Raw genomic sequence first — 27,759 nt, 5'->3', positions numbered from 1 at the left:
TCGATTTTTTGTTCATCTTTGGAAAGTTTATTTTTGCTATTCCATCCTTCCATGAAGGTATGATGACCAGAGTGGTGGGAAATGGCGAGATATCAGACCCCTTTCTGGTCACCAGTGGCACCAAACACAGTTGTGTGCTGGCTTCCACAGTCTTTTCCATCCTTGTATTGGTTATGCTTATGGATGCATTTCATGACACTGACAGAGGAGCATTTACCCAGTTCTGCAGTGTTATAAGTTGTTCAAATTTGCAACGCTTCCATTCTTGCATGAAAGTGGCAGATTTACGCATTAAGGAGCTTTTATTTGCTGATGACTGTGCCCTGACTGACCAAAAGAACCAATGGAAAGGCTAGAACATTTTAAAATTGGGAAAGAAGCTTTCCCTTTGCGTCTGTTGTGTTTCTCCGGGAAAGAGGGGAACAGAGGGCAGCCGGAATGCTGTGTAAATCTTTAAGACAGGTATGAGAAATCATCAGATCATACCTAGAATTACTTATTTGAAACCTCCCAAATATGTAAGTAAATTAGGGATGTTTAAATAGAGGCGATCAGGTTTATTTCTTTATTTTGGCTTGTGGATCTCCTCTGTGCTAATCCCAGATGCTTTTGTTTGCTTGTAACCTTTAAGCTGAATCCCCACGAAAGCTATTTTGGGTGCTTAATTTTTGGAATTGCTCTTTTAAAATCTAGCAAAAGCCTAAGTTCCAGATGTATTTTCTTCCTTTTTGTTTTTAATAACATTTACCTTTTTTTAAAACAAGATTGGATTTTTGGTATCCTAAGAGGTTTGTGCATGTTGTTTGATTAGCTGGTAGCAACAGCTAATTTCCTTTGTTTTTTTTCCTCAGCTCTTCTACCGAGGGCGGGTGAAAGGGCTTGAGGGTACCCCACAGGAAGGAATTCCCAAGTGCTCCTTCCTGGATCCAAGGGGTTTTTTTGCATTAGGGTGGCGGCTGCGTTTACCAAGCCAAGGTCAGAAAAAAGCTGTAACCTGGGGAGTTTAATACAAGCCTGGAGTGGCCAGTATTAATTTTTTGAATCCTTGCAGACCGCCACCTTCTGCACTCGAAGTGCCAAAGTGGGGATTCAGCCTTGACAACTTGCATGAAAGACTTGAAGCTTATGTTGTTCAGTAAAATACAAGACCTAATTTTAAAATCACTTTACGCTCCCCAGATCTGGAATGGTCTCTTTGGTACATGTTTGTTCAGCGCCTTGCGCAACGGGCCCCTGGCCTCTCAATGCTACTGCAATAATGATAATGGAGTCTCACATAGCGTCAACATACGAGCATTCAGCAAACAAACACGTATATGTGAGTTCAGACCAATGTGAGAATTGCAAGCATGGTTACATGGGGGACAGACAAGATTGTCCATGACCATTGCAGGCTGTTGTAGCCTTGCTTTGCGCTGTTCATGTTTTTCACCTCAGGTGTTGCTGATGCACCTTGCTTCAAAGCAGTTAACTGCAATATGACAAATCTGCTGCCACCTTGCTCTGTTGTGGGCTGTTGTTTCCCATTGACTGGGATTGGCTGATATGCTTTCATGCAGGACTTCAGTGTTTCTATATTGTTTGTACTGGCTACCATGAGAGCAGGTGCCATGCTGTAGCTGACCAGAAATAGGGCCTTGGGTATTCTTGAGTCTGCCATATGAACGAGATGCCAAGACCAATGTATAGCTGAGTTTGTTTGTTTTTTGAGCATGCTTTGAATGTCAGACCTGTGGGCTTGTTAACTCTTTACAGGTAAAGCAAGCAGAGAACAGACACCAAGAGGGATTTTACAGCTAACTGGCTGGCTGTGTGTCTACACCCCCTTCATTTATCCCACAACAATTTATGAACATGCACTGATTGATGCATACGAGATGAGTTTAGAGCTAGGCAGATTATTACAAAATGTAGAAAAACACAAAAATGTTTGCATGGGTGGGGCCACCAAGAGAACTTCTGGATCACATAGGCCTCAGGAAGCTCTGGGGTCCATACCCTATCATAAACCCAATCTCCCCATCCCTCTGTGCTGCTCTCTCCTTCATTTTTTCTCTTTTCCTCACACTTTCCTTTCACCCCAGTTCTCCATTCCATTTTCCCCTCCCTTCTTGTTCCGATTGCTACTTGCTCCCAGGCCCTCTATCCCTCTCTCTTTTTTTCCTTTCTCTGGCTGTCATCCCATACATTTGTCAATCTCTCTGTCACTCTCTACAAAAATTATCCATCCTTTTAGGATCATTGTGCATCTAACAGCCCACACAGTGTCACCAGCAAACTTCATGCTCCACCACCACATGGCACTTCCTGCAGCACAATGACCATTTTAACAATCATCGAGCTCTATTTTTCACACATATAATAGCATTATTTTGAACTTCTGTGAGTCTTTTCATCTGAGGTAGGGCTGGATTGAGGGGGCAGGTGACCCCAGCAACCACCTGGGATGCCGGCTTGGGGGACACCAGGCTTGGGGTGCTATTTTTGTTGTTAGTGACAAAAGGAAAAATAGGATGTTTGAAGTAAAATGTTTCAGGTATTCTGTATGTGGATTCATTTTTCACTAACCACGTACAATGTTCTGGACCTTCGTAGAATCTCATGGAAACTTCCAGACTTTCTGAGAGGTACATTTTCCTCAAAACCTCCTAGAATGTTGTATATAAGGGGCAGGACATTGCCAGTCAGTCAATGAGATATAAGAACAAAGTGAAGTGAGAGCCCAGCTGCGATATTGTGAACTTTGTTTTATTATGTAAATGCGAAAGTGTTCTTTGCTTATATATGGCATGAATAAATACGGATTTACAGATCCTGGTGTGCATATTTATATCTTATATAACAGGGATAAATTGTGCATCAAAGTTGTGAAATGGGTTATAAATACAATAAAAATAAGATATTCAAAAGTTTAACTAATGGAGTGGGGCGCTGAAGACGCTCCTCACCTGGGGCACCATGTGGTATAGGGCTGGCCCTCAGCTGAGGATTCCAAAGAGCTTTTAAGGAATTAAGCATCCATCACTCCTGTGGAGTAGGTATTATTATTCCCATTTTATTGATGGGATAACTGAGGCACAGAGATAAATAATTTGCCCAAGGTCACACAGTGGCTTAATGGTTCAGCCAGAAATAGAACCCAGAAATAGAAAGAGTCCTGACTCTTTGCAGCTAACCATTCTCAACACTACCTCTGTATACTGGAAAATAGAAACAGATTCCATAGTGTACAGCCCCCATTTGATATATTTCCTAGACTGTACATTTGTTTTGATTTTAAAGGTCTTCATCTCTGCCAAGCTAATCCCCTAGATAGAAGAAACAGACATTCCATTTAACATGCTTTCCATTCCTGCCACCCTTTGTCTCTCAACAACGTTATGTGCCGGGAAAAGGTAGGCCTGTAGGATCACATAGTGATCAAGCTTTACATTTTGTAAACATGGAAACCTTCCTGGGTATATGTCACTCTCCAAATATGCCACTGGTGAAAGCAGTATTTCATGAACAGAAACTACTGCACTCAGTTATTCCTGTAACAATAGTGATCCAGATTTAGCTACCTTATAAATTCAGCCAGAGCAATGCTAAATGTACAGAATCAGCATAATGTGTGTCATGCAAATTTACCAGAGGTTATTGGGTAATTTCCCCCTCCCCCTACCACTATTGTGAATGAGACATTTTCTAGGGTTCACCCAAGACTGGAATGTTAGACACCTCTTTTGTCCAATTCCAGGGCTAAAATGATCTAGAAACGGCTTGCAGCACTGTTGAAATCAGTCCCCATCTAGTGCATTCATGAAGGTACAGAAAAAACATAGCACATACACACAGAGTTTACATTACTCCCTGAACACACAATGAGCTGTATGGTCCTGATGCTTAAACTGTACCCATGATTTCTAGTTCCAAATCTACTGTATTTCTATGCTTAATCTCCCTCTCCTTCCCCCCACCCCCATCACCACCACTACTACTGCAATATATGCAAAATGAAGCAAACAAAACAAGGACCACCTAAGTAGCATTTAGGGTGACCAGATGTCCCGATTTTATAGGGACAGACCCCATATTTGGGGGCTTAGTCTTATATAGGTGCCAATTAACTCCCACCCCCTGTTCCGATTTTTCACCCTTGCTATCTGGTCACCCTAGTCCTAGTAGCATTCCTTATGAAGAGAAAGAACACAATAGCAGTCACTTTTTGCCACGGTGCAAGGGGGTAGGCAGTTATACACTGGTGCGCATTTTCTTGATGGCAACCAACAGTTGTAGGTGTTTTAGGTCTTACCCAGGCTTCTTAGTAATACATTGCTAAATAGCTAATTGCCCTTGCAGTGCAAGTGATCATAGCATGTGTAATGGCCGGTCTGTTTTGGAATAGGACTGGCATATAGTAGGCTGGATGGCATGAATTACAGATTGTTTGTTCCACCCATGTCAGAATGATACTATTCAGTAGTGCACTGGTAACACATTGGTTAGCAGATCTTTGGAACAGTATGGTATTGCAGCTGGATAATTCCTGCTTATTCCTGGTTGAAAAACAAAGCAGAACACTGAATGCTAACCAACTTCTTGTTCGCTCTGTCCAAATGGGCCAAATTCCTTGCTGGTATAACTCCAGTGAAGGTGCACAAGGGGTGAATTTGGCCCAATAGCTACAATGTCTAATCCATTGTAATGAAATATTAAATAACATTCACATATATAGCATCATTCACTTGATCTCAGTAAGTTTTTTAGAGCTAGGTAAATATTATCCTTATTTTACAGCTGTATAAACTGAGACACAGAGAAATTTAAGGGATTTGCCCAAGAATCAGCAGTCAAATTGGAAACAGAACCCAGATATCTTGACTCACAGACTCTTATGCTAAATAAAACACAATGCTGTTTCCATTGTGAGCCACTACTAACCACCACTATAGCACTGGCAGAAAAATGGCAATGAAATGGCATTTTACAAGAGTGTGCATTGCATTGTCACGAAAAGGATCAGAGCTTGAATCCCGATTTCTTGTTCTTTTGTTTCTGAGACTGGCAGATGGTGGAACAACACTTTGCCTTTATTTAGGACCTGAGCCAAGGTCCTGGGAAGTTAATGGGAGTCTTTCTATTGACTTGTATGGGCTTTGGATCAGGCCCATAGTCCTCAAACTAGGTTACCCTTCTGTACTAACAACCAACTGCAGGCACAATTTTGTAGACATAAATAATTGCATGCACAAATGAAGGCACGCAAGTGTCTAAATATCTGGTTGCATGCAGTAATTAGACAATCAGTTGTCTAAGTGGCATAATTTCCAATCACAAATGATTGCAGATGCAAAAAAAAAAAAATTTAGTATTGCTTTAAAAATCTGGTCCTACATCTTCAAAGCAATTTACCAGGATTAAAGATGTAGAAGATTAAAAGATGTAGCAGCTTCTCCTGTCTTGCTTAGCGGGAAAATCATGATTCAAAAGGAAGGTCTGATTGCTTTGTGGACACAGGTCATGGTTCAGGAATAGATGGGGATGCCCCTGCTCGAGGCCATGACAGAAGCAGAAGAGATAAAGAAGGCAATCGCAGCCTGTCGCAGAACTGCAAGGTCAGAGTCTCTGATCACCTGCCTTCTCCACAGAGGGAAGGTCCCAAACCCCATTTCTTTGGAAGGGACTTGCTGGAAGGAATTCTGAAGAAGTTGTGGGGGCTAGTGGGGATTGACTAAGGGGTGACTTCCCTCCTCCCACTAAAACAGAAAAAGAAGGCAATGCAGACCGCCATTCTTTGGGCCAGAACTACAAACCCAAGAAGCATTATCCATACAACACTGACACCAGGCCTGAGGTTACAACTGGCTCCCAGGCCTGAGGACTGCAACGAGCAGAGGTTTACTGCCACATACTACTATACCTCCATCTTCATTTTCCCAGTACAGGAAAAGATTCATTGTTCCGACTTCAGTGATTTGATGATCCTCTCCATACAGCCACAGAACCTGCTGACACCCTAATTCCATAGCTTCACGCTGGGCATAGATGGAAGAACCATAATTCCTTTCAGGAACAAAAGAAAAAGAAACAGCTATCACCAGCTAGCTGGGTATTTTCCTGCCACAAAACTTCCTAATTCTCCTATTTCTAAAAACAGCTTACATTACTTTCAGTGCCCAGATTGCCAAATCTGCCTCTCGATTAATGCTCTGCAAAGTCATTTCCTGCCCCTGACACGATTCCATTGGCAGCACTTAAATGAATGAACTACAAGTCACTTTGCTTCTGCAAAATAAAACTCTGAAGGGCTCAGCCAGAGTCAAGGGTTCCCCCTACCTACCAGGACCATACTGCTCCACAGGGTCTGTGGACTACCAGACTACCACAGGGTCTGTGGACTACCCCCTACCTATCAGACTACATCCCATTGGATCCTGGGATGTAAAGGTAACCCCTGACCCAACTGACTCATGAAAGTGTGACGTTTGTACAAGCAAAGCGGCTAACAGATTATGCAGTGAAGGCCACAGCACTTCAAGTTTATGGCTTAAAGCTAGTCTATGTGTAGAAGCAGAAAACTTGAAGCAGTTCAATAGGAGACAGGGGATTCCCCTAGCCGTACAGACTCCCTCCCTCCCCTGGGCTCTCACTGGCTGTTGCTGTTGTCTGATGTTTAACTCTTTACCCAATGGATTTGCTGACAGAAATCCAGTCAGAAGAGATTTAAACTTTTTGATTTTTAACTTTGGTTTTCTTTATAACCGCATATTTCATACATGTACACACACAAATTTGCAAGATTTTAGGAAAAACAAGTTTAATATTTTGATAAAAGGAGGCAGAAAATCACAAGGCACTGCATGAACACTTTAAACTGGGATTAATTTTAACTTCAACATTTACAGACAATTACCACACTTGGGAAACGATCTGGTAACTCTAGTCAAACACTGTTGACTTTCAACAGTGACTAAGGTAGATCAAACTTCCATATACATTTTTCCCCAAAAAAATAAGACAGGACAGAAGTTTCTCTGAGTCCCTGCCTCTTTGCAATTGCCCTTATTCCAAACTTTTGCCCTCATTCTCAAAACTTTTCATAGTGTGACAACTTAACACAGAAATTGTCTCATGTACACCTTCTGCTCCATTTTCTGACAGAACAACAGCAACTGCTCACATGGAGAAACAACATTAGAAAAGCATTTGATTTATCTTTATTTTAGCAGCTGGAATCATGAAGAGACAGCTCCACAGACCCATGCAGCTCATTATGGACTGACTACCAGTGGTCCACAAACTACAGTTTAACAACTTTGGCCTTAGTCTATCTATGCAAGGTGAACAGATCGGCAGTCTGCTATTTTGTAGCCCATTTGACTGGAGGTGAGCTACCTCTTTTCTGGAAATGCCTTGTTACAATTTTTGATTTGCAACATTTAATAATACAGCATCATAGCCAAAATTTTACTGAAAGGAAAAAACAATCCAACAGCTGAGCTATGTAATTAATGCATAATCAGGCTCTCTTACCCTCCCAATTTGCAGTCCCCCGTTCCTCCTTTCCAGGCTCTTACATATTTGGGATCTGCCCATAAGGATATTGGATTAAAGCTTCCGCTTGCAAAGTATGGGCCCACAGGACTCAGTATAACATACAGCAGGGCTTTAGTTGGCTTCTTGACTCCAAGAGAAGGCTGCACAGTAAAAGAAACACACATCATTTTTGTTTTGTTTTCTTCTCTTCTTCATGTCAGAGTTTAGATTTTCTGAGTTACCACTTTCAAAGCACCTGCCGCAGGAGGGTGCTCCATCATTGGTCAAAGGGCACAATGCATCTCCAAAGATGCCACTTCAGAAACCAGCCTAAGCCAGTGGTTCTCAACCAGGTTCCGGGGCCCCTTGAGGGGTCGTGAGCAGGTTTCAGCAGGTCCACCAAGCATGGCCAGTGTTAGATTTGCTAGGGCCCAGGGCAGAAAGCCGAAGTCCCACTACATAGGACTGCAGCCCGGGGCACCAAGCCCCACCACCCGGGCTGAAGCCAAAGCCTGAGCAACTTAGCTTCATGGTGTCCCATCGTGTGGTCTCTGGGCAATTCCTCCACTTGCTACCCTCTAATGCTGGCCCTGGCTTTTATATGCAGAAAAAACGTTGTGGCACAGTTGGGCCATGGAGTTTTTATAGCATGGGGTGGGGAGTGGGGAGGGGAGGAAGACTCAGAAAGAAAAAGGCTGAGAATCCCTGGCCTAAGCAACCCTTATTTTACACATGGCTTTCGTTTGACGTCATAAAAAATGGTTACTAACCTTTCCGTAACTGTTGTTCTTCAAGATGTGTTGCTCATGTTCATTCCACTTTAGGTGCGTGTGCACCAAGTGCACTGTTGCCAGAGATTTTTCCCTCAGTGGTATCCGCTGGGCTGGCTCTAGTGCCTCCAGAGCCACACGCTCATCTGCCAGTATAAGGGGCACCGCCAGCCATGCACCTTCTCAGTTCCTTCTTACTGTTAACGCTGACAGAGGGGTAGGAGGATGGGTTGTGGAATGGATATAAGCAACACATCTCAAAGAACAACAGTTACAAAAGTAACCATTTTTCTTCTTCGAGTGCTTGCTCATGTCCATTTCATGTTAGGTGACTCACAAGCAGTATCACTGGAGATGGGCTTGGAGTTCATGCACATGCTGACAGCAACACTGCTCTCCTGAAAGTGGCATCATCCCAGACCTGTTGGGTGATGGCGTAGTGATATGCGAAGGTATGTACTGATGACCAGGTTGCAGCCCTGCAGATGTCCTGGATTGGGACCTATGAGAGGGATGCTGCTGACGAAGCTTGGGCTATTGTGGAGTGAACAGTTAAGATGGCTCATAGCGAGCCCGAATACAGGCAGCTATCCAGGATGAGATCCTCTGGGCTGACACAGGTAGGTCATCCTCTCACCGTTTCCACTATTGCTATAAAGAGTTGTGTGGATTTGCGGAAGAGTTTAGTCCTCTCAATATAAGAGGTGAGGTCCCACATAATATCCAATGAGTGAAGCTGCTGTTCCTCAGAGGTCTTGTGAGACTTGGGGAAGAAAACGGACAGGAAAATGGCCTGGCTGTTATGGAATTGTGACACCACCTTAGGCAGGGTGGAGGACACAGCTGAACCTTGTCCTTAAAGAACACAGTGTAAGGCGGTTCTGATGTAAAGGTCTTGCCATGGAAGCAGGAAAGCATTGGAGAGGGAGCCCAGGCTGTGACCATGCAGTGAGCAAAACCGATGCATTTCCTGTTTTGTCTGGTAGCGAACAGGTCCACCTGGGGAGGCCCCCATATTTGGAAGATGAACCTGGTGACCCCCGGGTGAAGGGACTCATGGTGAGAGAAAAAGAATCTGCTGAGGTGATCCACCGGTACTTTCCGGACTCCTGGGAGATGTGACATGATGGATGGAGTGTTTCGTGCAGAAGTCCCATAGACGGATGACTTCCTGACACAGGGCTGAAGATCAGGCCCCTCCCTGCTTGTTGATATAGCAGATATGGCCGCACTATTGTCTGTCAGGACTTGCACCACCTGGCCTGAGATCTGGTGAAGGAACACTTGACAAGCTAAGCATACCACTCTTTGCTCCCTGACGTTTATATGCAGGGAGAGTTCTTCTTGGGACCAGAGGCCTGAGTCCTGAGGTTGGTAAGGAGGCCTCCTTGCCCTAGGTCTGACGTGTCTGAGATTAAAGCTACCAATGGTTGAGGGATAACAAAGAGCATCCCCATCATTACTGATCTTGGGTCTTTCCACCATTTCAGGGAGGTGAAGGAATAGGGGAGGAACTGTTGGCATGGAGTCCAAGAGGTGTCTGCTTGGGGAATATACTGACACTAGCCACATCAGAAGGTCCCTGAGGTGCAGTCTTGCATGTTGAACCATGTAAGTACATGTCGCCATTTGCCCCTGTAGCTTCAGGCAAACCCGAGCTGTTGTAATTGGGTGGACCCTGGCACTGGATATCAGGTCTGACATAGTCTAGAACCAGGCCTCCAGCAGGAAGGCACTGGCTTGAGCTGAGCTGAGCACCGCCCCAATAAATTCTATTCTCTGAGCTGGGACAAGAGTTGACTTCTGTTTATCAGCAAGCCCAGTGCTCAGAAGGTGGCTTGGACCATGCTGATGTTGTTCTGAACTCGAGCCTGTGACTGACTTTTGATCAGCCAGTTGTCGAGATACTACCGCCAGACACTTCGTGAAAACCCCCCGGGGGCCACCGATAGGCTGAAGGGAAGAGTGCTGAACTGGCTGCGTGGAAGCAGTCATTATGACATTATTCTCGTTTTTTTGGACGTCTGTATGTAACAGGAAGACAGATAGAAACTTGCCTAACAGACTGGGATATGGGATCAAGAGGATCTCTGGGGCTGGATTCTATGCACAATGGAACCCTGACCACAGCATCTAGTGCGTGCAGCAGCCTGGCTGAGAACAGGTACCCCAGGCAGTATGTCAGGAGCCGCGTGTTTGCTGCTTCTGAGTAAATAGGTCTGTTGAGGCCAACTCATTGCTTAAGGAGCTAAACAATGAGGGGAGGGATGGAGATCCTCATTGAACACTGTATTCAGATTAGCCAGCTAAGTGATTTACAGTCTTCTTATCCTGGGTTTTCTGGTTCAGGTATATACTTACCACAGCAGAGTCGTTTGACTGGGTCATTGCTGTCTTCTTCCCCACTAGAATCCCCCTGAAACTGCCCATCTTGAGATTTCTCTTTGGTTTTAGGGGAGATTGCTTTCACAGTGCCATCTGGGGCCCTGCATGAGCTCCCCACCCAAAAAGACTGGCATTTGTGGTTACCACACTACAGAACAGCTCAATTCAACAAGTCTCATTGGATGAATGAACTTCCTGCAGCAGTACATTGATATGAGGAGGAACTAGAACAGTTTTAACCAGATTGCATGAGCAGCATTTATCAGTAGCACCTGAACCATTCAAAACTGCAGGTGATCCCAGGAGAGCGCTATAGGATTGCAAGAGGCAGAAACTGCGACATCCAGCACCCTGAAGTCCCAGACCAGAGCTTTCATGGTCCTCAGGAATGAGAGGAAGACTTGTCTGCAAATGCAACCCTAGACAAGACCCTGATTGTTGTCAGAAGACGCTTGTCTTGATTCATAAGAAGTTACAGTTTCTGAAACCAGTCCACGACACAAATTAATGTTGTAAAAACATGAGAGGCCCAGAATCAGGGCACAATACTGTATGTGAGAACCACTAAACTAAATCTTGGGGTCCTGCTGAGGCCCTGGAACCATTGGCACATTCAGATATATATCCTTCAGGTCCCTTGAGGTCTTTTTTGATTTCTCACTAGACCTCAGCCAAAGAAAAAAGATAGTTAACTAAGGCCCTGATGCTGCTAAGTGGCAGCAGGTGTAGACCCTAAGAGGATAGTGCTAGAAAACAAGGAGTCCTGTTGTTTATCTTTTGCAAGTCAGAGCAATTTTTCTGCTTGATATGGGTAAAGGCCCGAACAGTGTGGACTAACCTGAAACAATGAGAGCACTTTACTTGCCTAATGAAGCCCCACATTGAAGAACCTCTGAAAATCACTATAGCGAATCCCACTTCATATTAATACTTTGCAGTTACTGCAGGGAGATCATTTCATTGAGGGTCTGCAAGTGCTTTACAAACATTAAGTTAACAAAGCCCCAACCCCTTTGTGAGGCAGCTAAGTCTTACAAAAATTATTTACAGATGGGGAATTGAAATGAAATGACTTGCCCAAGGGCAGACAGGAAATCAGTGGCAGAGTTGGGAACAGGAATCACACCCTGATTCCTATAATCTAGCCAGTAAGACAAAGTTTTCCCTCTTATGAGAGCTTACAAGAAACTAAAGTGTTTGTTATCCAAATTGTTTTACTGACATTGTAGACTTGCTTCAATCACATCCGCAAGCAATTTGTGTATATGCACACACATAGTCCTACAGGGGAGCTGCAATGGAGGTGAAATTCATCCATGAATGAGGAAAAATTCACCCATGAGAGAATAGCACTTGGGGCTCCTCCAGAGGGGAACAACTTTAAATTATCTTTTGGTCTTTAATTACCTTGCAGTGAGAGACCATGAAATTCAGTCATTGAATTAGCATGTATATCTCCCACAGCCTTTTCTCTCAATTACTTTTCAAATTTTCAATGCACACATTGCTGTGTAACTAGCTAGTCTCCTTTTCCTACAAAACCTCAGTTGAAATATACTGCATAGAAAAAAAGTTAAAATCATTCACACAGACTATGTGAAAAATTATCTTAAATCTAATGATCTGAACAAGTATGTCCACTAGATGGTGCTGTGCTCAATGTAAATGAGCTGTCGTAAAATGAGGCTCTACGGAGTGGAGCATTTCCTAGGTAAATCAATGTGCTAATGGCAAAGAGAATTTAACAGTCGCAGGTAGGCAATCATTAGAAAAAATGGTTTGGACTAAACACTGTTAAAGATTTTTCCCATCACTGAAATTGGCTTATATGTTCTGCTAGCTGTATAATTCTCACTTGAAGTAATAAAGATAACAGTATTTTTACTGGCAGCCAAACAGTCTGATTTACTGTTTCTGCTACAATTATAGCTCTATAGTTTATCACACTTTGACCAGCCTACCACTTGGCAGCAACATGTGGGGAATCCACAAAAGAGACCACAATTTGTTAGCAAACTTCTGATTCCTCTTTGAATTGGTGAAACCTGGATGCATTTATGTTCCAGCAGCAGGAGTGAGCACAAACCTACCAGCCAATCTGTAGTAGAAAAGCAGGACAGGGAAGGAATGCTGTGATTAGTGAGTATTCAGAGGCATGTATGGAAGGAATTCTTGGAATGATGAGTATGTATACAAACACAAAAAAGGTACATGCAATTACGTGAGAGAGATTATACTGTGGCATCGCTTTAAATGTGCCAGACTCAACGCTGCCATAGGGTCTCACATTGAATGAACAAAAAAATCCAACCACACCAGTGCTTCCAAATTGGTGGCCAAAAGGTCTTTGGTTTAATATATATAATACAAAATACAAACATAAAACACGCGTATGAGATTATAGTACAGATATTGCCAAGGGGATAGCAACTTCTCAAATCATTCTTAAAAAGCAAAAGAGGGTAGGTTTTTCTTGATTATCCAGACAGTCAGGTTACGTTAGTTCTTCTGTTGGCAGACTAAGAAAAAGAGGCTGATGACTGAATGGGTGTTGAAGACTGAACTGTCTCATCACCCTGAGAGATCTTCACTCCAGGATGTGGGTGAGGCGTACAAGCTTGTTCTGATGCTGTCCATATTACATACGTTCTATGTCAGGGGTTCTCAAACTGGGGGTCAGGACCCCTCAGGGGGTCGCAAGGTTATTACATGGGGGGTCGCGAGCTGTCAGCCTCCACCCCAAATCCCACTTTGCCTCCAACATTTATAATGGTGTTAAATATATTTAAAAGTGTTTTTAATTTATAAGGGGGTGGCGTGCTATGTGAAAGGGGTCACCAGTACAAAAGTTGAGAACCACTGTTCTATGTATAAATAAAGGACTTCTGTCCAGGCCAGGCCAGCACCTTTCATGACCACTAAATTCACTTTAAGTGAATTTAGGAAGAAAAAAGAATAGATGCCATTTGATTTGTATGTGCGGGAGTTAAGCAATAAGATTCCACTGAAGCCAAATGTGGTTAATCTATTTTCTAACATGCTACTTTTGAAAGCAATCATTTACATACCAGAGACGGGGGAAAAAAGTAAAATATAGTTAACCAAGCAGCCTGCCATTCATAAAACTCGTGGCACTACATTCACTAGTGCATTATGGGTACTGTGCACTCTTCTGGCAATGCAAAGATGCCATAAACCAACTTTGATTGGCCTGCTAAACCAAATGTATAGAAACTGTACATGGCCAGAGAGACACAAATCAGCCACAGAATACTGGTGAATATATCCCAATGCCTCAAAATAAAAAGATCTGTATAGAATGTTTATTATGAGTTGTATTACAGCAGGGTCTACAGGCCTCAGTCGAGATCAGGGCCCCATTGTGATGGGCACTGTACAAACATAAGGGACAGTCTCTGCCCTGAAGAGCTTACAATCACTGCTCTAGCCTAAGTGCCAAAATATGATTCTACAGCTGGAGTGGCAAAGAGAATTAAATGCTTTAGTCTCCTTGTCATGGCCTATTACACAATATGGATTTCAAAAGTTTAAGATAAGAACAAAGCAATGAAAATGTATATAAAACTCAGAAGAAAAAAAGTTTTTTCCACACCTCTGTTCCAATTAAAGTAGGGCGGATATACAGGCTTGCAGACGTAGAGTGCGGGACCCACTCTTTTTCCACTTCCACAAGCTTCCGGATGCACTCTAATAGCTCCTCCTTGTCAAAACACTGAAAGAAAGAGAGAAAGAAAGAGTTATGGAAAATTCTAATGCAGAGGTGGGCAAACTATGGCCCGCAGGCCACATCCGGCCCTCGGGACCGTCCTGCCCGGCCCCCGAGCTCCTGGCCTGGGAGGCTAGCCCCAGGCCCCTCCCCTGCTGTCTCCCCTCCCCTGCAGCCTCAGCTCACTCGCTCCACCACTGGCGCAATGCTCTGGGTGGTGGGGCTGTGAGCTCCTGGGGCAGCGCAGCTGCAAAGCCGGGCCTGACCTGGTGCTCTGAGCTGTGTGGTGGCAGCGGTGACATGGCCCGGCTCCAGCCGGGCGGCGCGGCTGTAGCGCCACCAGCCACCAGTGCTCCAGGCAGCGCGGTAAGGGGGCACAGATCTGGGGGGGTTGAATAGAGGGCAGGGGAGTTCGGGGTAGTGGTCAGGGGGCAGGGGTATGGATGGGGGGGAAAACGGGGTTGAATGGGGGCAGGGGTCCCGGGGGGGGGAGTCAGGAAGGAGGGGGGGTTGGATGCGGTGGCAGGGGGCAGTCAGGGACAGGAGTTCTGGGGGCAGTCAGGGGACAGGGAGAACGGGTGGTTGGATGGGGCAGGGGTCCCGGGGTCGCCATCAGGAATGAGAGGAGGGGCTGGATGGGGTGGCGGTGGCCCGGGGGCAGTCAGGGGACAGGAGTGGGGGTGTGTGGATGGGGCAGGGGTCCTGGGGGGACCATCAGGGAAAAGGGGGGGTTGGATGGGGCAGGAGTCCCAGGGGAGGGGGAGCGGCAGATAGAAGGTGGGGGCCAAGCCACAACCCCCTCCCCTAACCGGCCCTCCATACAATTTACGAAACCCGATGCGGCCCTCAGGCCAAAAAGTTTGTCCGCCCCTGTTCTAATGGGAACTTTTAATCATGATGAAGAAATGTTTGCAAGCTATAAAAGTCCACGATTCTAACATCACCCTTGCTGTGTAATAAGATACAAGGGAAAAGGCCATGTGATTTTAAGTGCCAAGAAATGAGCTGTCTAAAGATCCTTAATGATATTGTGAAATATATTTCACAAACACAAAGAAAGAACCAGTAGGATTACTCACCTCCAATTCTGTTGTACAAAGCACACTGTAAAGAACTCATTGTGTGCATGGGCAATCCCTAAACTTTTCAGGGTCACATAGAGTTTAAAGCCTGAGGGGACAATCAGATCACCTAGTCTGACCTTCTGTATAACACAGGCCACTAAACCCACACAGTTCCCTCTGCTAGGGTTACCATATTTCAGCGAGCAAAAAAGAGGACGGGAGAAGCCCCGCCCTAGCCCCGCCCCTGCCCCTCCCACTTCCCGCCCCCCCTGACCTCCCAACCCTCCCCCCGTTCCTTGTCCCCTGACTACCCCCTCCTGGGACCCCTGCCCCTAACTGCCCCCCAGGACTATCTAAGCCTCCCTGCCTCTTGTCCCCTGACTGCCCCAACCTTTATCCACACCCCCACCCCCAGACAGACCCCTGGGACTCCCACGCCCCATCCAACCACTCCCCACCCCCTGACAGCCCCCCCCAGAACTCCCAACCCATCTAAACCCCTCTGCTCCCTGTCCCGACTGCTCCGATCCCTCTCCCCACTCCTGCCCCCTGACAGCTCCCCCCCAGAACTCCCAGCCCCCTACCCCCCGCTCCTTGTCCCCTGACTGCCCCCTCCTGGGACCCCTGCTCCTAACTGCCCTCCAGAACCCCACCCCCTACCTAAGACTCCCTGTTCCTTGTCCCCTAACTGCCCCCTCCTAAGACCCCCCCCCCCCCAACTGCCCACCAGGTCCCTACCCCCTACCTGTACCCTGACTGCCCAAAACTTTCTCCACTCCCTCCAAAAAGCCCCCCCCCCGTTTCTTGACTGCCCCCTCCAGAACCTCCCTGCCCCTTCTCCTGCCCCCCTTACCCTGCTGCTCAGAACAGGGTGTTGGGCTCTGTGCGAGCCGGACACGTGGCTAAGCTCCCCAGCACAACAAAACCCGGTCCCTGGCCCTGCACAACAAAACCCGGTCCCTGGCCCGGACCGGGTTGCAGGGGAGAGCTGCCCTTGTATCAGCACAAAGTGCTCTCGCTCCCGTTTTGCTACGCTGCATGGCAGTAACCGCTCCCAGTTGCAAAAGGGGGAGGGCTGCACTTTGTGCTGAGACACTGGCTCAGAATGCAGGGCGGAGCTCCTCTCCAGCTGCTCCGGAGTCCAGCCCGGGACTTTCCTGCAGCCCTCCCAGCCGCTCCGGGGGAGGGGGGAAATCCCGGACATTGTGAGTGCTTTACAAATTCCCCCCCGGACGCTATTTTTAGCACAAAAAGAAGGTCATGTCCGGGTAAATCCGGACGAATGGTAACCCTACCTCTGCATTGAGCCCAGTAATCTGGATTAGACTAAAATATTACAGCCCTCAGGAGACAATACTATTGTGTGCCATAGGCAGAAAAAAGGAGGCACCAAGGTGTACCAATGCCCAAGGCCCCTCAATGGTAGGGTATTGATTAAGTGAGATATACCTGGATGATCCTAGCAGTTTGTTTCCAGAGCTTAGATCGGAATTTAAGGCCTGTGAATTTTCAGAGCATTGTGGATAATGATGAACATTTCACTATAGAATTCCTACATACAATATCACCATAACAAGCATGGCAGGGAACACAGAGGCCATGGTGCAACTAATAGGAGCACATATCTTGTCCTGCTAAAGCTCATCAGCATGGTGATAAACTTGGGGTACCAAGGGGCTACAGGACTTGACTAAGGTCACAAAGCAAGTCAGCAGAAGAGCCAGAAAATAAAACTCTGACCTTGAAGACTTAGCCACTGGAAACAATGGGTTAAATTCTACTTGTGCAAGCCCATGGACTTCCATAACTGTAAGAGAGAGTACAATTTGGCCCACTGTCTGTATATAAATGTTTAGAAGGATGTGTGTATTATATGCCTTCAGCTTCTAAAGGATTGATTAATCCCCTGAACTTTAATTTCCATCAGTGGGGAAGGGCAGCAAGGAGAGATGGAGAAAATTAACCTCCATCTTAGTGCCAATGATCTAGCACAGAGATTCTAAAACTATTTTTTGCCAGGCCCCCCTTTGAAAATATTTAGGCTGTGATGACCCTTCCCCCCTTCCACCCCTTGCCCGCTGCTGCTGGCCAGCCGCCCAGCTCCGAAGGCAGCGCAGAAGTAAGGGCGACAATACTGCAACCCCTCTACAATAGCCTTGTGACCCACTATTGGGTCAGGACCCCCAGTTTGAAAAACACTCATTTAGCAGAAGAGTTAATTTCACCAGCTCCCTACAATGACCCCTTCACCATGACAAGACTCCTAACAAGATTTAAATGGAAGTACTGTATTTTCTTTGTAGTCAGCAAGGGTTTACAACTCCTGCGCACTTCAAAGCCTCACACCCTAAAAATAAAAATACTTTCCTAACCCAAGGAAAGGATAGGTTTCAGTTACATACTGGCAGTGTTGCTCGTGCCGCTGACCGCACCATCCTGTCCATGTTGAGCGTTGGACGGAACAGGCGGATTTTACCATCCACTCCTCGATAAGCCTTCATTCCTTCAAACAGCTACCAACCCAAAAGGAGAAAGGAGCAAATGAAAATTGTGCTGGGTTATCCCATGAACACCAATACAAAAATAAAACATGCCCTTTGGAAGTAACAGAGCTTAGCACTTTCATAAACACTTTACATCTTCAAAGTACTGCATGAATTCTAACTAATTAATCTTTGTGGCACCCCTGTGAGGTAGATAAGTATTATTACTCCCATGTTACCACATGTTAGTGTAGTTGCCTACACTACAAATACATCTGTCCCAGGGGACTAGGTGATAATGTCATTATCCTGAGCTGGTTCCAACAATTAAAATGTGTAGCATGGGTGAGACTTTATGATACCCTCATACCCTGACTAATACCTAGGACTGATCCCAAATAGCATCTTCCCTTATGGAAAAGTTCTATAGAATTTAATAAGGAATGATAAATTTTCTTTAGATCTCCACCTGACGTGTGCCTATTCTGAAGGAAAACTAAGGAAGCCTGTTACAATCCCTTGATCCTGTATCAACTGGCCCTGGCAGTAGTTAGAGCAGCTGAGGCTTGCTCCATCTGTCTCCCAACACACCCCTATGTGGGGAGATGGGGTGAAACGGGTGGAGGACACAGGTGGCACAGAAGTCAGCTCCCTCAGCTTTATGCCAGAAGAAGAATTCAATAATTCTTATGGCCAGAATCCAGCTACTTTGAACCATGAGAGCAGACTGGAAAATCTAGCTCATAGTTTTTTGGACCATCCTATAGAATGTAATAGAAAACTAGTTCTATGTGACCGAATAGTTCTAAAAACATACCGAAACAATTCAATTCTTTAAGTTCTAGGAGTTGTTTTTAGAGTAGTTTCTATAGAACTTAAATGGTTTCATCACTATTACATTCTACAGCACTTTTCCATAAGGGTTAGTACAGTAGAGGACTATCAAAGGCTTTAATGCAGCTTCCAGGACACAGTGAGGTCTTGTCCACACCACAAATTTTAATTGTGTCGTAACTGGGTCACAGGACAACCCAGCTGTAGTATAAACAGAGCCTCAGTGATTTTCCCCTCAGCCATACTTCAATCAAGTGGCAGAGCCATGATTAGAACTCAGGGCTTCTTGCTTCTCGGTGCTGTGGACCATGCCAGCTTCCGCTTCATTAAAACTTCTTGTACAAATTTAAAAGGAAACCATCCCACAACAAAATTTGACACTGTAGCCAGAGAACAAAATGCACCTTTAATAAGTCACGGCATTGCTGATGATATAGGAACTTTAATAGGATTTTGTACTGGACTAGCAATCAGCTAATACCATAATTTTCTTATTGTGCCAATTGTGGTTATTACAAAACAGCTGTTTTCCCCAATATTCATTTACAGAATGTTTTATGAGAGAAAGAGCAAGGAATGTTAGTCTAAGATACGATCAATGGTTTCAGAGAAGCAAGAATCACATCGTTATTGCAACATAAAGATTGCTCAAGCCTTTAAATCTTTTTCTCCATGGATGGATGCTTGTCATTTTTCAGAGCACAGAAAATCTTTTCACTTGTAAAGAGAGAGTACCTGCGGTGTGTTCTGGGAATGCCCAGCTCTAATAAAAGCAACGGCTGTAATTGCTTGCTGGTTTTTATACAATTTGCTGCTGCAAACCGTTGCAGGGCTGTAAATGTGTGCACACTATATCATCTGGCATCTGTAAGTCACAAGAGCTGGATCCAGAGGCTAGCAGATCCAGGATATCACAGTGTATCATGGAGGGCAAGGAGAAGGGAGGGGGAAATGCCAAATTCATCATTTTTAATATACCCACTGTGTATTCATTGAGCCACACCATTGGGACCAGATTCTCCTCTGTCTCTCCTCTTGGCTAGAGGAAACGTGATGCAACAAAAGTAAAAAGAATAAAAAATGGAAAAAAATAAGAGCATATTCATATTAGCAATGATTTCAGACTGGGCCAGAGGCCTAGCATTAAAGCAATATGCTACTATGAGTGAAACATACATTTGGGACTCCAGCGTGGTTTCTTGCTCCCTGGGCTGATCAAGAGCCGTATTTAGCCACCCTCAGCCACAGGGACCTGTAATCATAACACAGATCCTTGAAGGTTAGTTGACTGAATGGAAAAAACGGGGTAGGCCACAGTCTTGTGGCTCAGAAGAGTCTCCCAGGCAAAAAAAGAAAAAGCCATGAGCCTATTTCTCTTCTTTTACACCAGTGTAACTCCATTGAATTCATTGGAGTCACTCCTGATTTATGCTGAAGTGGAAGGAGAATCAGGCCAATGTTTTCACTGTATTTCCTAGATAGCTCAATGTGTCCCTACTGATGCTCTGACACGGACGAGAGTTTAGCACAAGCCGCTCCAGTAACACAGAAAAGGCAGCTTTAGACAGCTAAGCATTTTTGAAAACTATTAACCACGCTGGCTTCCGGCTGTTAACATTTCACTTCCTTATGGGCAACTCCTTGTTGCTATTTGGTCTCTGCTCTAGTACATTTATTTTTAATCTTTTAAGATTGCCTGAGAACTAGTCAACAAGTGGGAATTAAAAACAAGAATCTGCCTAGTGTGTCCTGCAATCCAAGCTATGGATCTTGACTGCATTCTATCAGTTTTTCAGTATGCATGCCCAGTCCCCAAATTAATACCATCAGCTTTCCTAGAGTCTCATACAGACCATTTCAGTGTCACATTAGAGTACGAAGCAGGGTGAGCTGGAAAACCTGAGCCAGATTTTGCTCTCAGTTAATCAAATGTAAATCAAAACTAACTCCACCAAAGCCAATGGAGTTACTCTGGAGTGACACCAGTGTTAACTCAGCACATTAGGTCAGTACTAACTAACTAAGACAGTATACTACGACATGATGTTTTCAAAAGCTAGTAAAGAAAAGGTAATTTCCTAATCCATTTGGTACTCACTTCCACAGCATAGTGGAGAGATGATGAGGCTGGATGTAATGAAAGGTTCTCAAGAGGCCTAATATAAGGTTTCTCCCATCCTGAAGTCAAAGACCATTCGACTGTCAGCATGTTGTCTGTGAAAACAGTTCCGAACACCAAACCACTGGGGTCTGGTTTTTCCTTGAAAGTGGTAGCTGGGTTAATAATTAAGTCTGCAGCCTGGAAGAAACATAAAACAAAGATGTATGAGTATTTAAAAATAAAATAATTCAAAATGGGATTAAAAGTGCTTATGCATCAATCACCACAGAACCATACATAGGCAAGGGAGAATTCAATGTTTTGTTTTACAATTTTGACAGCTATCAATGTTTAATTTGAAGCACTTTTTCTATTTTTATCTATTTACATTTTAACAGTTGTGGGAAATTATGGGGGCGAGGGAATCAGACAGTAATTATTTAATGACAGAAACTGAAATTCAAAAATCTTCCTACAAGGTCACCTTTCCAGGGTACAAAAACTTCTTCATATAAGGGAAGATTGTGACTTGACATAGGCAAGTCATGTGCATTTTTGCTCCCTGCATCATGGTGGAGGGAAGGGGAGAATAGAGCAGGCTCTGAGGGTCTGCTACTCCCCTTGCATACAGAGATGGGCAGGAGTGGCTGGAGCAGAGCAGGACAGGGGCAGAGCCTTGCCTCCATTCTCCCCCCCTCACCTTCTCATAACATGCTGACCAGCACAGCTCAGCTGGCTCAGAGGGGAAAGTAATCTGTCAGAAAAGATTGTCATACTGAGTCATACTGCCTCCCTGGCACAGCTATGCACTGCCCTTTACTCACTGCTCCAAGTTAAGTGTCACTCTTTTATTTGATACTTAAAAATACTGTGCAATTAAATCACAGATGCACTAAGGTAGAAATGGTTCAGCACCAGCCATCACAGATTCTGCAGAGGACTTGGCTTTTCAGACTTAGAAACAACCATTTTCCAAAGGAAGAGGAATTTGGTCTTAGTCTTTTGAAAAAGTCTCTCTTTAAACAATCTGATTTTCAGGAAGCCTTTACTAAACAATGGCCTATTTTTATTCTTCTTTTTGCATAATGTATTTGATGTAAAATGAACGGTGGGTCAAAGCACATAAAGAGCCTGACGTTTTTTCAACCATGATAAGACTTATCTAGGTATTACAGTGCATTAGTTTGACTGTACTAATAAAACAACAATTACAGTTCTCTTTGTAGGAACTTTTAGCCTGCTGACAGTGAACTCTCTAAAGGGAATAGCTCTGCTTAATGATTCCATGAAACCAAGAAAGGATTCTACTGAAAACCTATTATCAACTAACCATGAAAAAGATATCACCAAAAGCTGTACATCAAAATAAAAACCAATATTTTTTAAATTAAATTAATGTGAAAAAGGAAAGCGTCTCCTAAGTCATGCCAGAAAAAAACCTGCAAAAACCTCAGCTGCTCTACACAGCTTAGCTTGCAAACAGGATTTCTGAACGTCCACTAGCACACACACCTGGTGCTACAGCTTGCTCTATTTTGTCTGACAGGATAGGAATCTGAGCTGAATATATTCTGGGTAATATTAATAAATAAGATAACTAATGTCAGAACAGAGGGGACTCAAACCTATGGAGCCAGTTGGAACCGTGGGTGGAGAAAAGGGGAGTGGCAGCTCTGGGGCTTGCTTGCCTTTTCTCCCAGATCCTGAGAAAGCTCCACTGCAATCAAGCTATGCTTGGAGGTGGGGCTGGAGAGGTGGGCAGGGCTAAAGGAGGGAGAAAGAACTTCTGTCTACAGGTTTTGCTTCCCTACTCCCTCAAGGCAGCAGATAACTAACATTAACTCAGGCTCCAAGCCTCTCAGAGGAAGAAGGGGCCAGAGCAGCGGTGCAAAGAGGTGGGCCCGCGACAGGATTGGAGGCTCCCTTTCCTGTGGATCTTGGCAACGAGTGGTGTTGGGGAGCCATACGCATGCCTCCCCAAACTTCTCCTGCTTGTGAACAAGATTTCAAGGAAACTTCCCAATTCATCAGAGCATTTAAGCACAAGCCTAACTTTAAGCACATAAGTAGTCTCATTGACTTCAATGGGACATTCTTAAGGTTAATCATGTGCTTAAGTATTTTGATGGATCAGGGCCTGATTCAAAGCCCACAAAGTCAATGTGACTCTTTCCCTTGACTTCAGCGAGCTTTGGATCAGGTCCTAAAGGAGGCAAAGCTAGCAGAATCGACAGGCTCTTTGAAGCCCCACCCTGGAGTTCCTCTTCAGGAGGGCACAGGTTGGACCAATTACCCTTGTAATTTGGCCCTGAATCATTATCCTTTTGCCCTTCCACTGTCAGACTTGCAGTGAATTTTTCTTTATATAAGAAAGAGGAAAAGTTATTTTTTCTGAATCTTACAGAAAAATTTCTACCTGTAGATTAACAGAGAAAGTCTTCCCTTCAACAGCAAGCAGCGTTTTCTTATATAGCAAAAAAAAATCACAGCAAGCTAATCTCTTCTTTATTAATCAGGTGTTAGACGGGCCCTTTGAAGCATTACCTGCCTCTCAAAAATGTAATAAAAAAAAAACGATCACAGCAAAAACGATGGGGGTTTCAAAATAATACACCTTAATTAGCAGAACAAATATCTGACCAGAAACTGGGAAGAACAATGCAATGACACTTCTGGTCGTTTTAACCACTTGTACCTTGCCTATTGCAAGTGCATCTCGCCCAGGGGTAGGCAACCTATGGCACGCATGCCGCCTTCGGCACACGAGCTGATTTTCAGTGGCACTCACACTGCCCGGGTCCTGGCCACCGGTCCGGGGGGACTCTGCATTTTAATTTAATTTTAAATGAAGCTTCTTAAACATTTTAAAACCTTATTTACTTTACATACAACAATAGTTTACTTATATATCATAGACTTATAGAAAGAGACTTTCTAAAAACGTTAAAATGTATTACTGGCATGCAAAACCATAAATTAGAGTGAATAAATGAAGACTCGGCACACCACTTCTGAAAGGTTGCTGACCCCTTTCTAGTCAATTCATGTATATTAAGAAGCACCAACATCTTAGAATGCTTGGCAATCACAAACCACTCATTCTGTAGCATCCCCATCCCCTTGTAATGTAAGTCTGTTCAGTGAATACACATATGCAAACAAATGCTTGGGCAAAACTCTTATGCCCTGCAATATGCTCTGAAAAGAAATAAACTCTACTGCTAGCAGACCTGAAAAATAGCAAATTATCCCCAAGTATCATGACTTTTTAAAAAAGTATTATACATTCTGCAAATGCAATGGGTCAAATTCATCCCTCAGTTACACCCTTGCTGAGACCAAGTTTGGCCCAATATCATGTGACTGTATTACATTTAAATCTCTCTATATAGCCATATTTTAAAGGATTCTTTTCGTAATGGAACATTTTATTAAACTAATTACACAATATGATTAACAATTAGTATCAAATGCCTGTTTTTAAAAACTTATCTGCCAGCTGGACTGATTGACTAATGTAATTTTTAATGCTGTGCTGTCCTTTGCCTTACAACTGCTGTATTGCTGCACTGAAGCATAAACACCATGTTCCATTTTTAGAAAGCGTTTGCCTGGAAGAAGGTTTGATTCTAACACAAACTGAGGGCTCACGTTGGCCTGTGACACACAACTGGAATACAGAGAAATCTTTAATACTTCAGTGCTAGATCTCACTGTATAGTAATATAATATTTTGATTTATATAGCATCATTCACCTGAGGACTTCAACACTTTAAAATTGACTAATTTCTTGATAAAGCCTCAACCACTTGAGAGGCACCTTGTTACTATAGGTTTTTCACACATATGGAAACTGAGGCACAAAGGATTTTGTGTCAAAAATTTCTAACATGTCGAAAGTTTATATTTATATCCATAAAGTTAGCCACTTAAAGCAGCAGTAGCCTGATTTTCAGAAGAGCTGATTTCATCAAGAGCTGGAAGTGCTTAGCATATATGAAAATAAGGTCACCTATTCAGGTGCCTACCTTCAGGCAAACGAGTTTGAAATTTCCGGCCCACAGGACCCTCCTGCCCTGCCCCTGAGCCCTCAGCTGCTCCCCCATTGTTCCCCCTCCCCCACAGCCTCAGCTCACTGCGTCGCTGGCGCAATGCTCTGGGCAGCAGGGCTGTGAACTCCTGCCGCAGCGCAGCTGCAGAGCCGCGGCCTGACCCGATACTCTGTGCTGTGCGGTGGCACGGCTGCCTGTCCTGGTGCTCTGGACGGCGCGTAAGGGGGCAGGGAGTAGGGGGGATTGGAATTGGGGGTTGGATAGAGGGCAGGGGAGTTCAGGGTGGTGGTCAGGGGGCGGGGGTGTGAATAGGGGGCGGGGCAGTCAAAGAGTGGGGAACAGGGGGGTTGAATGGGGGCAGGGGTTCCGGGGGGCAGTCAGGAAGGACAGGGGTGGTTGGATGGGGTAGCAGGGGGCAGTCAGGGAGAAGGGGTGGTTGGGTGGGGCAGAGGTCCGGGGGGGCAGTCAGGAATGAGAGGAGGGGGTGGATGGAGCGGTGGGGGGCAGTCAGGGGCAGGGAGTCCGGGGACGGTCAGGGGACAGGGAGCCGGGGGTGGTGGATGGGGCAGGAGTCCAGGGGGGGCCATCAGGGAACAGGTGATTGGATGTGACAGGAGTCCCGGGGGGGGATGTCAGGGGGCGAGAAGCAGGGGAGGTCGGATAGGGGGCGTTGGCTGGGCCATGCCTGCCTGTTTGGGGAGGCACAGCCTCCCCTAATCAACCCTCCATACAATTTTGGAAACCCGATGTGGCCCTCAGACCAAAAAGTTTGTCTGCTGGTGTAGGAGCTACTAGTACAAGGACACAGCTGAGAAAAAGCCAGATGCCTACTGCTGCTGCAACAGCTGCTCATCATGATTCCATTGAATGACTGCAGGCAACAGCAATGCCAGAGATTTGCTTTCATTATTTAATTTACAATATTAATGACCTTTTACATTGTAAAAATAACCAAACAATGTTTACGGTTATTGATTTGTGTGTGTGCACACGCACATGCTGAAGAGTTTAGGCTTTTGATAGTTTGAATTATCTGACATTCTCTATTCAGCAGCAAGGGAAATGTTCCCTTATATAGCACAAAGGTCTGCAAAATATCTTGTGCATCTGGGCAGGGTTAATTCATACATTGATGATAAATGAATTTTACAGGAATGTGTAACTCCGCTGTAAGAATATACTTATGGGCTTGAACCATGACAATCGAAGGTCTTGTCTACGCTGGATTTTTTTTCCTTAAAGCTTCCCATCATTGCCGCGCTATCAATGATGGAAGCTGTAGTGCAGATAAGGTGCCCCAGGAGCTGCCAGCATTTGTACACAGTGTCACCTAGATCTGTTCTGAGGAGGGTTAGAAAACATTGTGGTTCAAATACCAGCACCTTTTCTAGCCTCCCACTCCCCTGTTGCTAGCACTAGAGCTGCATGATGGGAAATTTTAGGGAAAAAAATCTAGTGTAGACATAGCCAAAGGTTTCCAGTGAGAATATTTTTGCAATTTTTTAAAATAGGCTACTTTTATGTTCTAAGAGTTAAAAAGTTGGTTTGGGACACTTTTTGCCATGAATTGAATTTTTAAAACAATGATCTTCTCAAACAGAGCGAGAAGGGTATTTTAGATCTGTAAAATCTGTTAATAATGTACACAGGCCTCTTACATACACCTCTACTCTGATATAACGCTGTCTTCGGGAGCCTAAAAATCTTACTGCATTATAGGTAAAACCGCGTTATATCGAACTTGCGTAGATCTGCCGGAGCACGCAGCCCCCCCCGCGGAGCGCTGCTTTACTGTGTTATATCCGAATTCGTGGTCTATTGGGTCGCGTTATAGCAGGGTAGAGGTGTATTTTAAAATAGTACAAACGGCACAGATAGCATTGCCAGAAGCTGGGAATAGGCGACAGGGGATGGATCACTTGATGATTACCTGTTCTGTTCATTCCCTCTGCTGCACCTAGCATTGGCAACTGACAGAGGACAGAATTCTGGGCTAGACGGACCTTTGCTATAACCCAGTATGGCCATTCTTATGTTCTTATAATAATGTTTACAAATAGGAGACAATATTGACACTTTTGAATCCACAGGCAAAATCAGCTTTCTTCCTTCTCCAAGAGGCTGCCAGTAGCAATGCAGACCCTATTTGTATTGAACATATATTGTACAATACAATGAAGCACTTATAGCCCATACTGTGTGTTCTATAGTCAGAAATATATTACTATTTATTTGTATTGCAGTAGCACTTAGGGGTCTCAATCATAGATCAGGAATGCATTGTGCTAGGTCAGGGGTGGGCAAACTACAGCCTGCCCGTGAGCCATTTTAAGCTGGCCCACGAGATCCTGCTGGGGAGTGGGGTCTGGGGCTTGCCCCACTCCGGTGCTCCAGTGGGAGCGCCAGGTCGGAGGCCGCACCACATGGCTCAGCCCCGCTCCGGCAATCCAGCTGGGCTGCGGGCCACCCTACGCGTCTCCCGGAAGCCGCAGCATGGCCCAGCTCCGAGGGTCGGGGGCCACTCCACACAGACGGAGAAGAGACATGTCACTGCTTCCCGGAGCTGTTTGAGGTAAGTGCCACTCGGAGCCTACACCTCTGAGCCTCTCCCCATGCCCCAACCCCCTGCCCCGATCCCCCTCCTACTCTCCAAAGCATTCGATCCCAGCATGGAGCAACCTCCTGCACCCCAAACCTCTCATCCCCAGCCCCACCCCAGAGCCTGCACCCCCAGCTGAAACCTGCACCCCTTCCCGCACCCCTCCCCAGCCTTGATCCCCCTCTGAACCCCTCGGTCCCAGCCCAGAGCATCCCAAAACTCCTC

The 27,759-nt window shown here is 45.0% G+C and overlaps 1 protein-coding gene across 3 annotated transcripts in view; it reads right to left on the bottom strand.

Annotated features, from left to right (window-relative positions):
* The window catches only part of BCAT1 (branched chain amino acid transaminase 1), a 99,096-nt gene that overhangs the window by 24,449 nt on the left and 46,888 nt on the right, over window positions 1–27,759 (bottom strand). For 2 of the 3 annotated variants that reach the window (XM_054036507.1, XM_054036503.1), the window contains exons 3-8: window positions 20,880–21,080; window positions 19,764–19,820; window positions 17,867–17,977; window positions 14,287–14,406; window positions 7,516–7,679; window positions 5,903–6,045 (exon numbers count right to left, since the gene is read on the bottom strand). In XM_054036507.1, coding sequence (XP_053892482.1) covers window positions 5,903–6,045; window positions 7,516–7,679; window positions 14,287–14,406; window positions 17,867–17,977; window positions 19,764–19,820; window positions 20,880–21,080 — 796 coding nt within the window. The remainder of the gene's footprint in view (window positions 1–5,902; window positions 6,046–7,515; window positions 7,680–14,286; window positions 14,407–17,866; window positions 17,978–19,763; window positions 19,821–20,879; window positions 21,081–27,759) is intronic. The other variant, XM_054036512.1, reaches the window with a different exon arrangement.

The sequence above is a fragment of the Malaclemys terrapin genome, chromosome 1 (genome assembly GCF_027887155.1).
Source record: "Malaclemys terrapin pileata isolate rMalTer1 chromosome 1, rMalTer1.hap1, whole genome shotgun sequence".
Lineage (NCBI taxonomy): Eukaryota > Metazoa > Chordata > Testudines > Emydidae > Malaclemys > Malaclemys terrapin.
The sequence above is the reverse complement of the archived record's forward strand: the minus strand, read 5'-3'. Positions and strand labels throughout refer to the sequence as shown.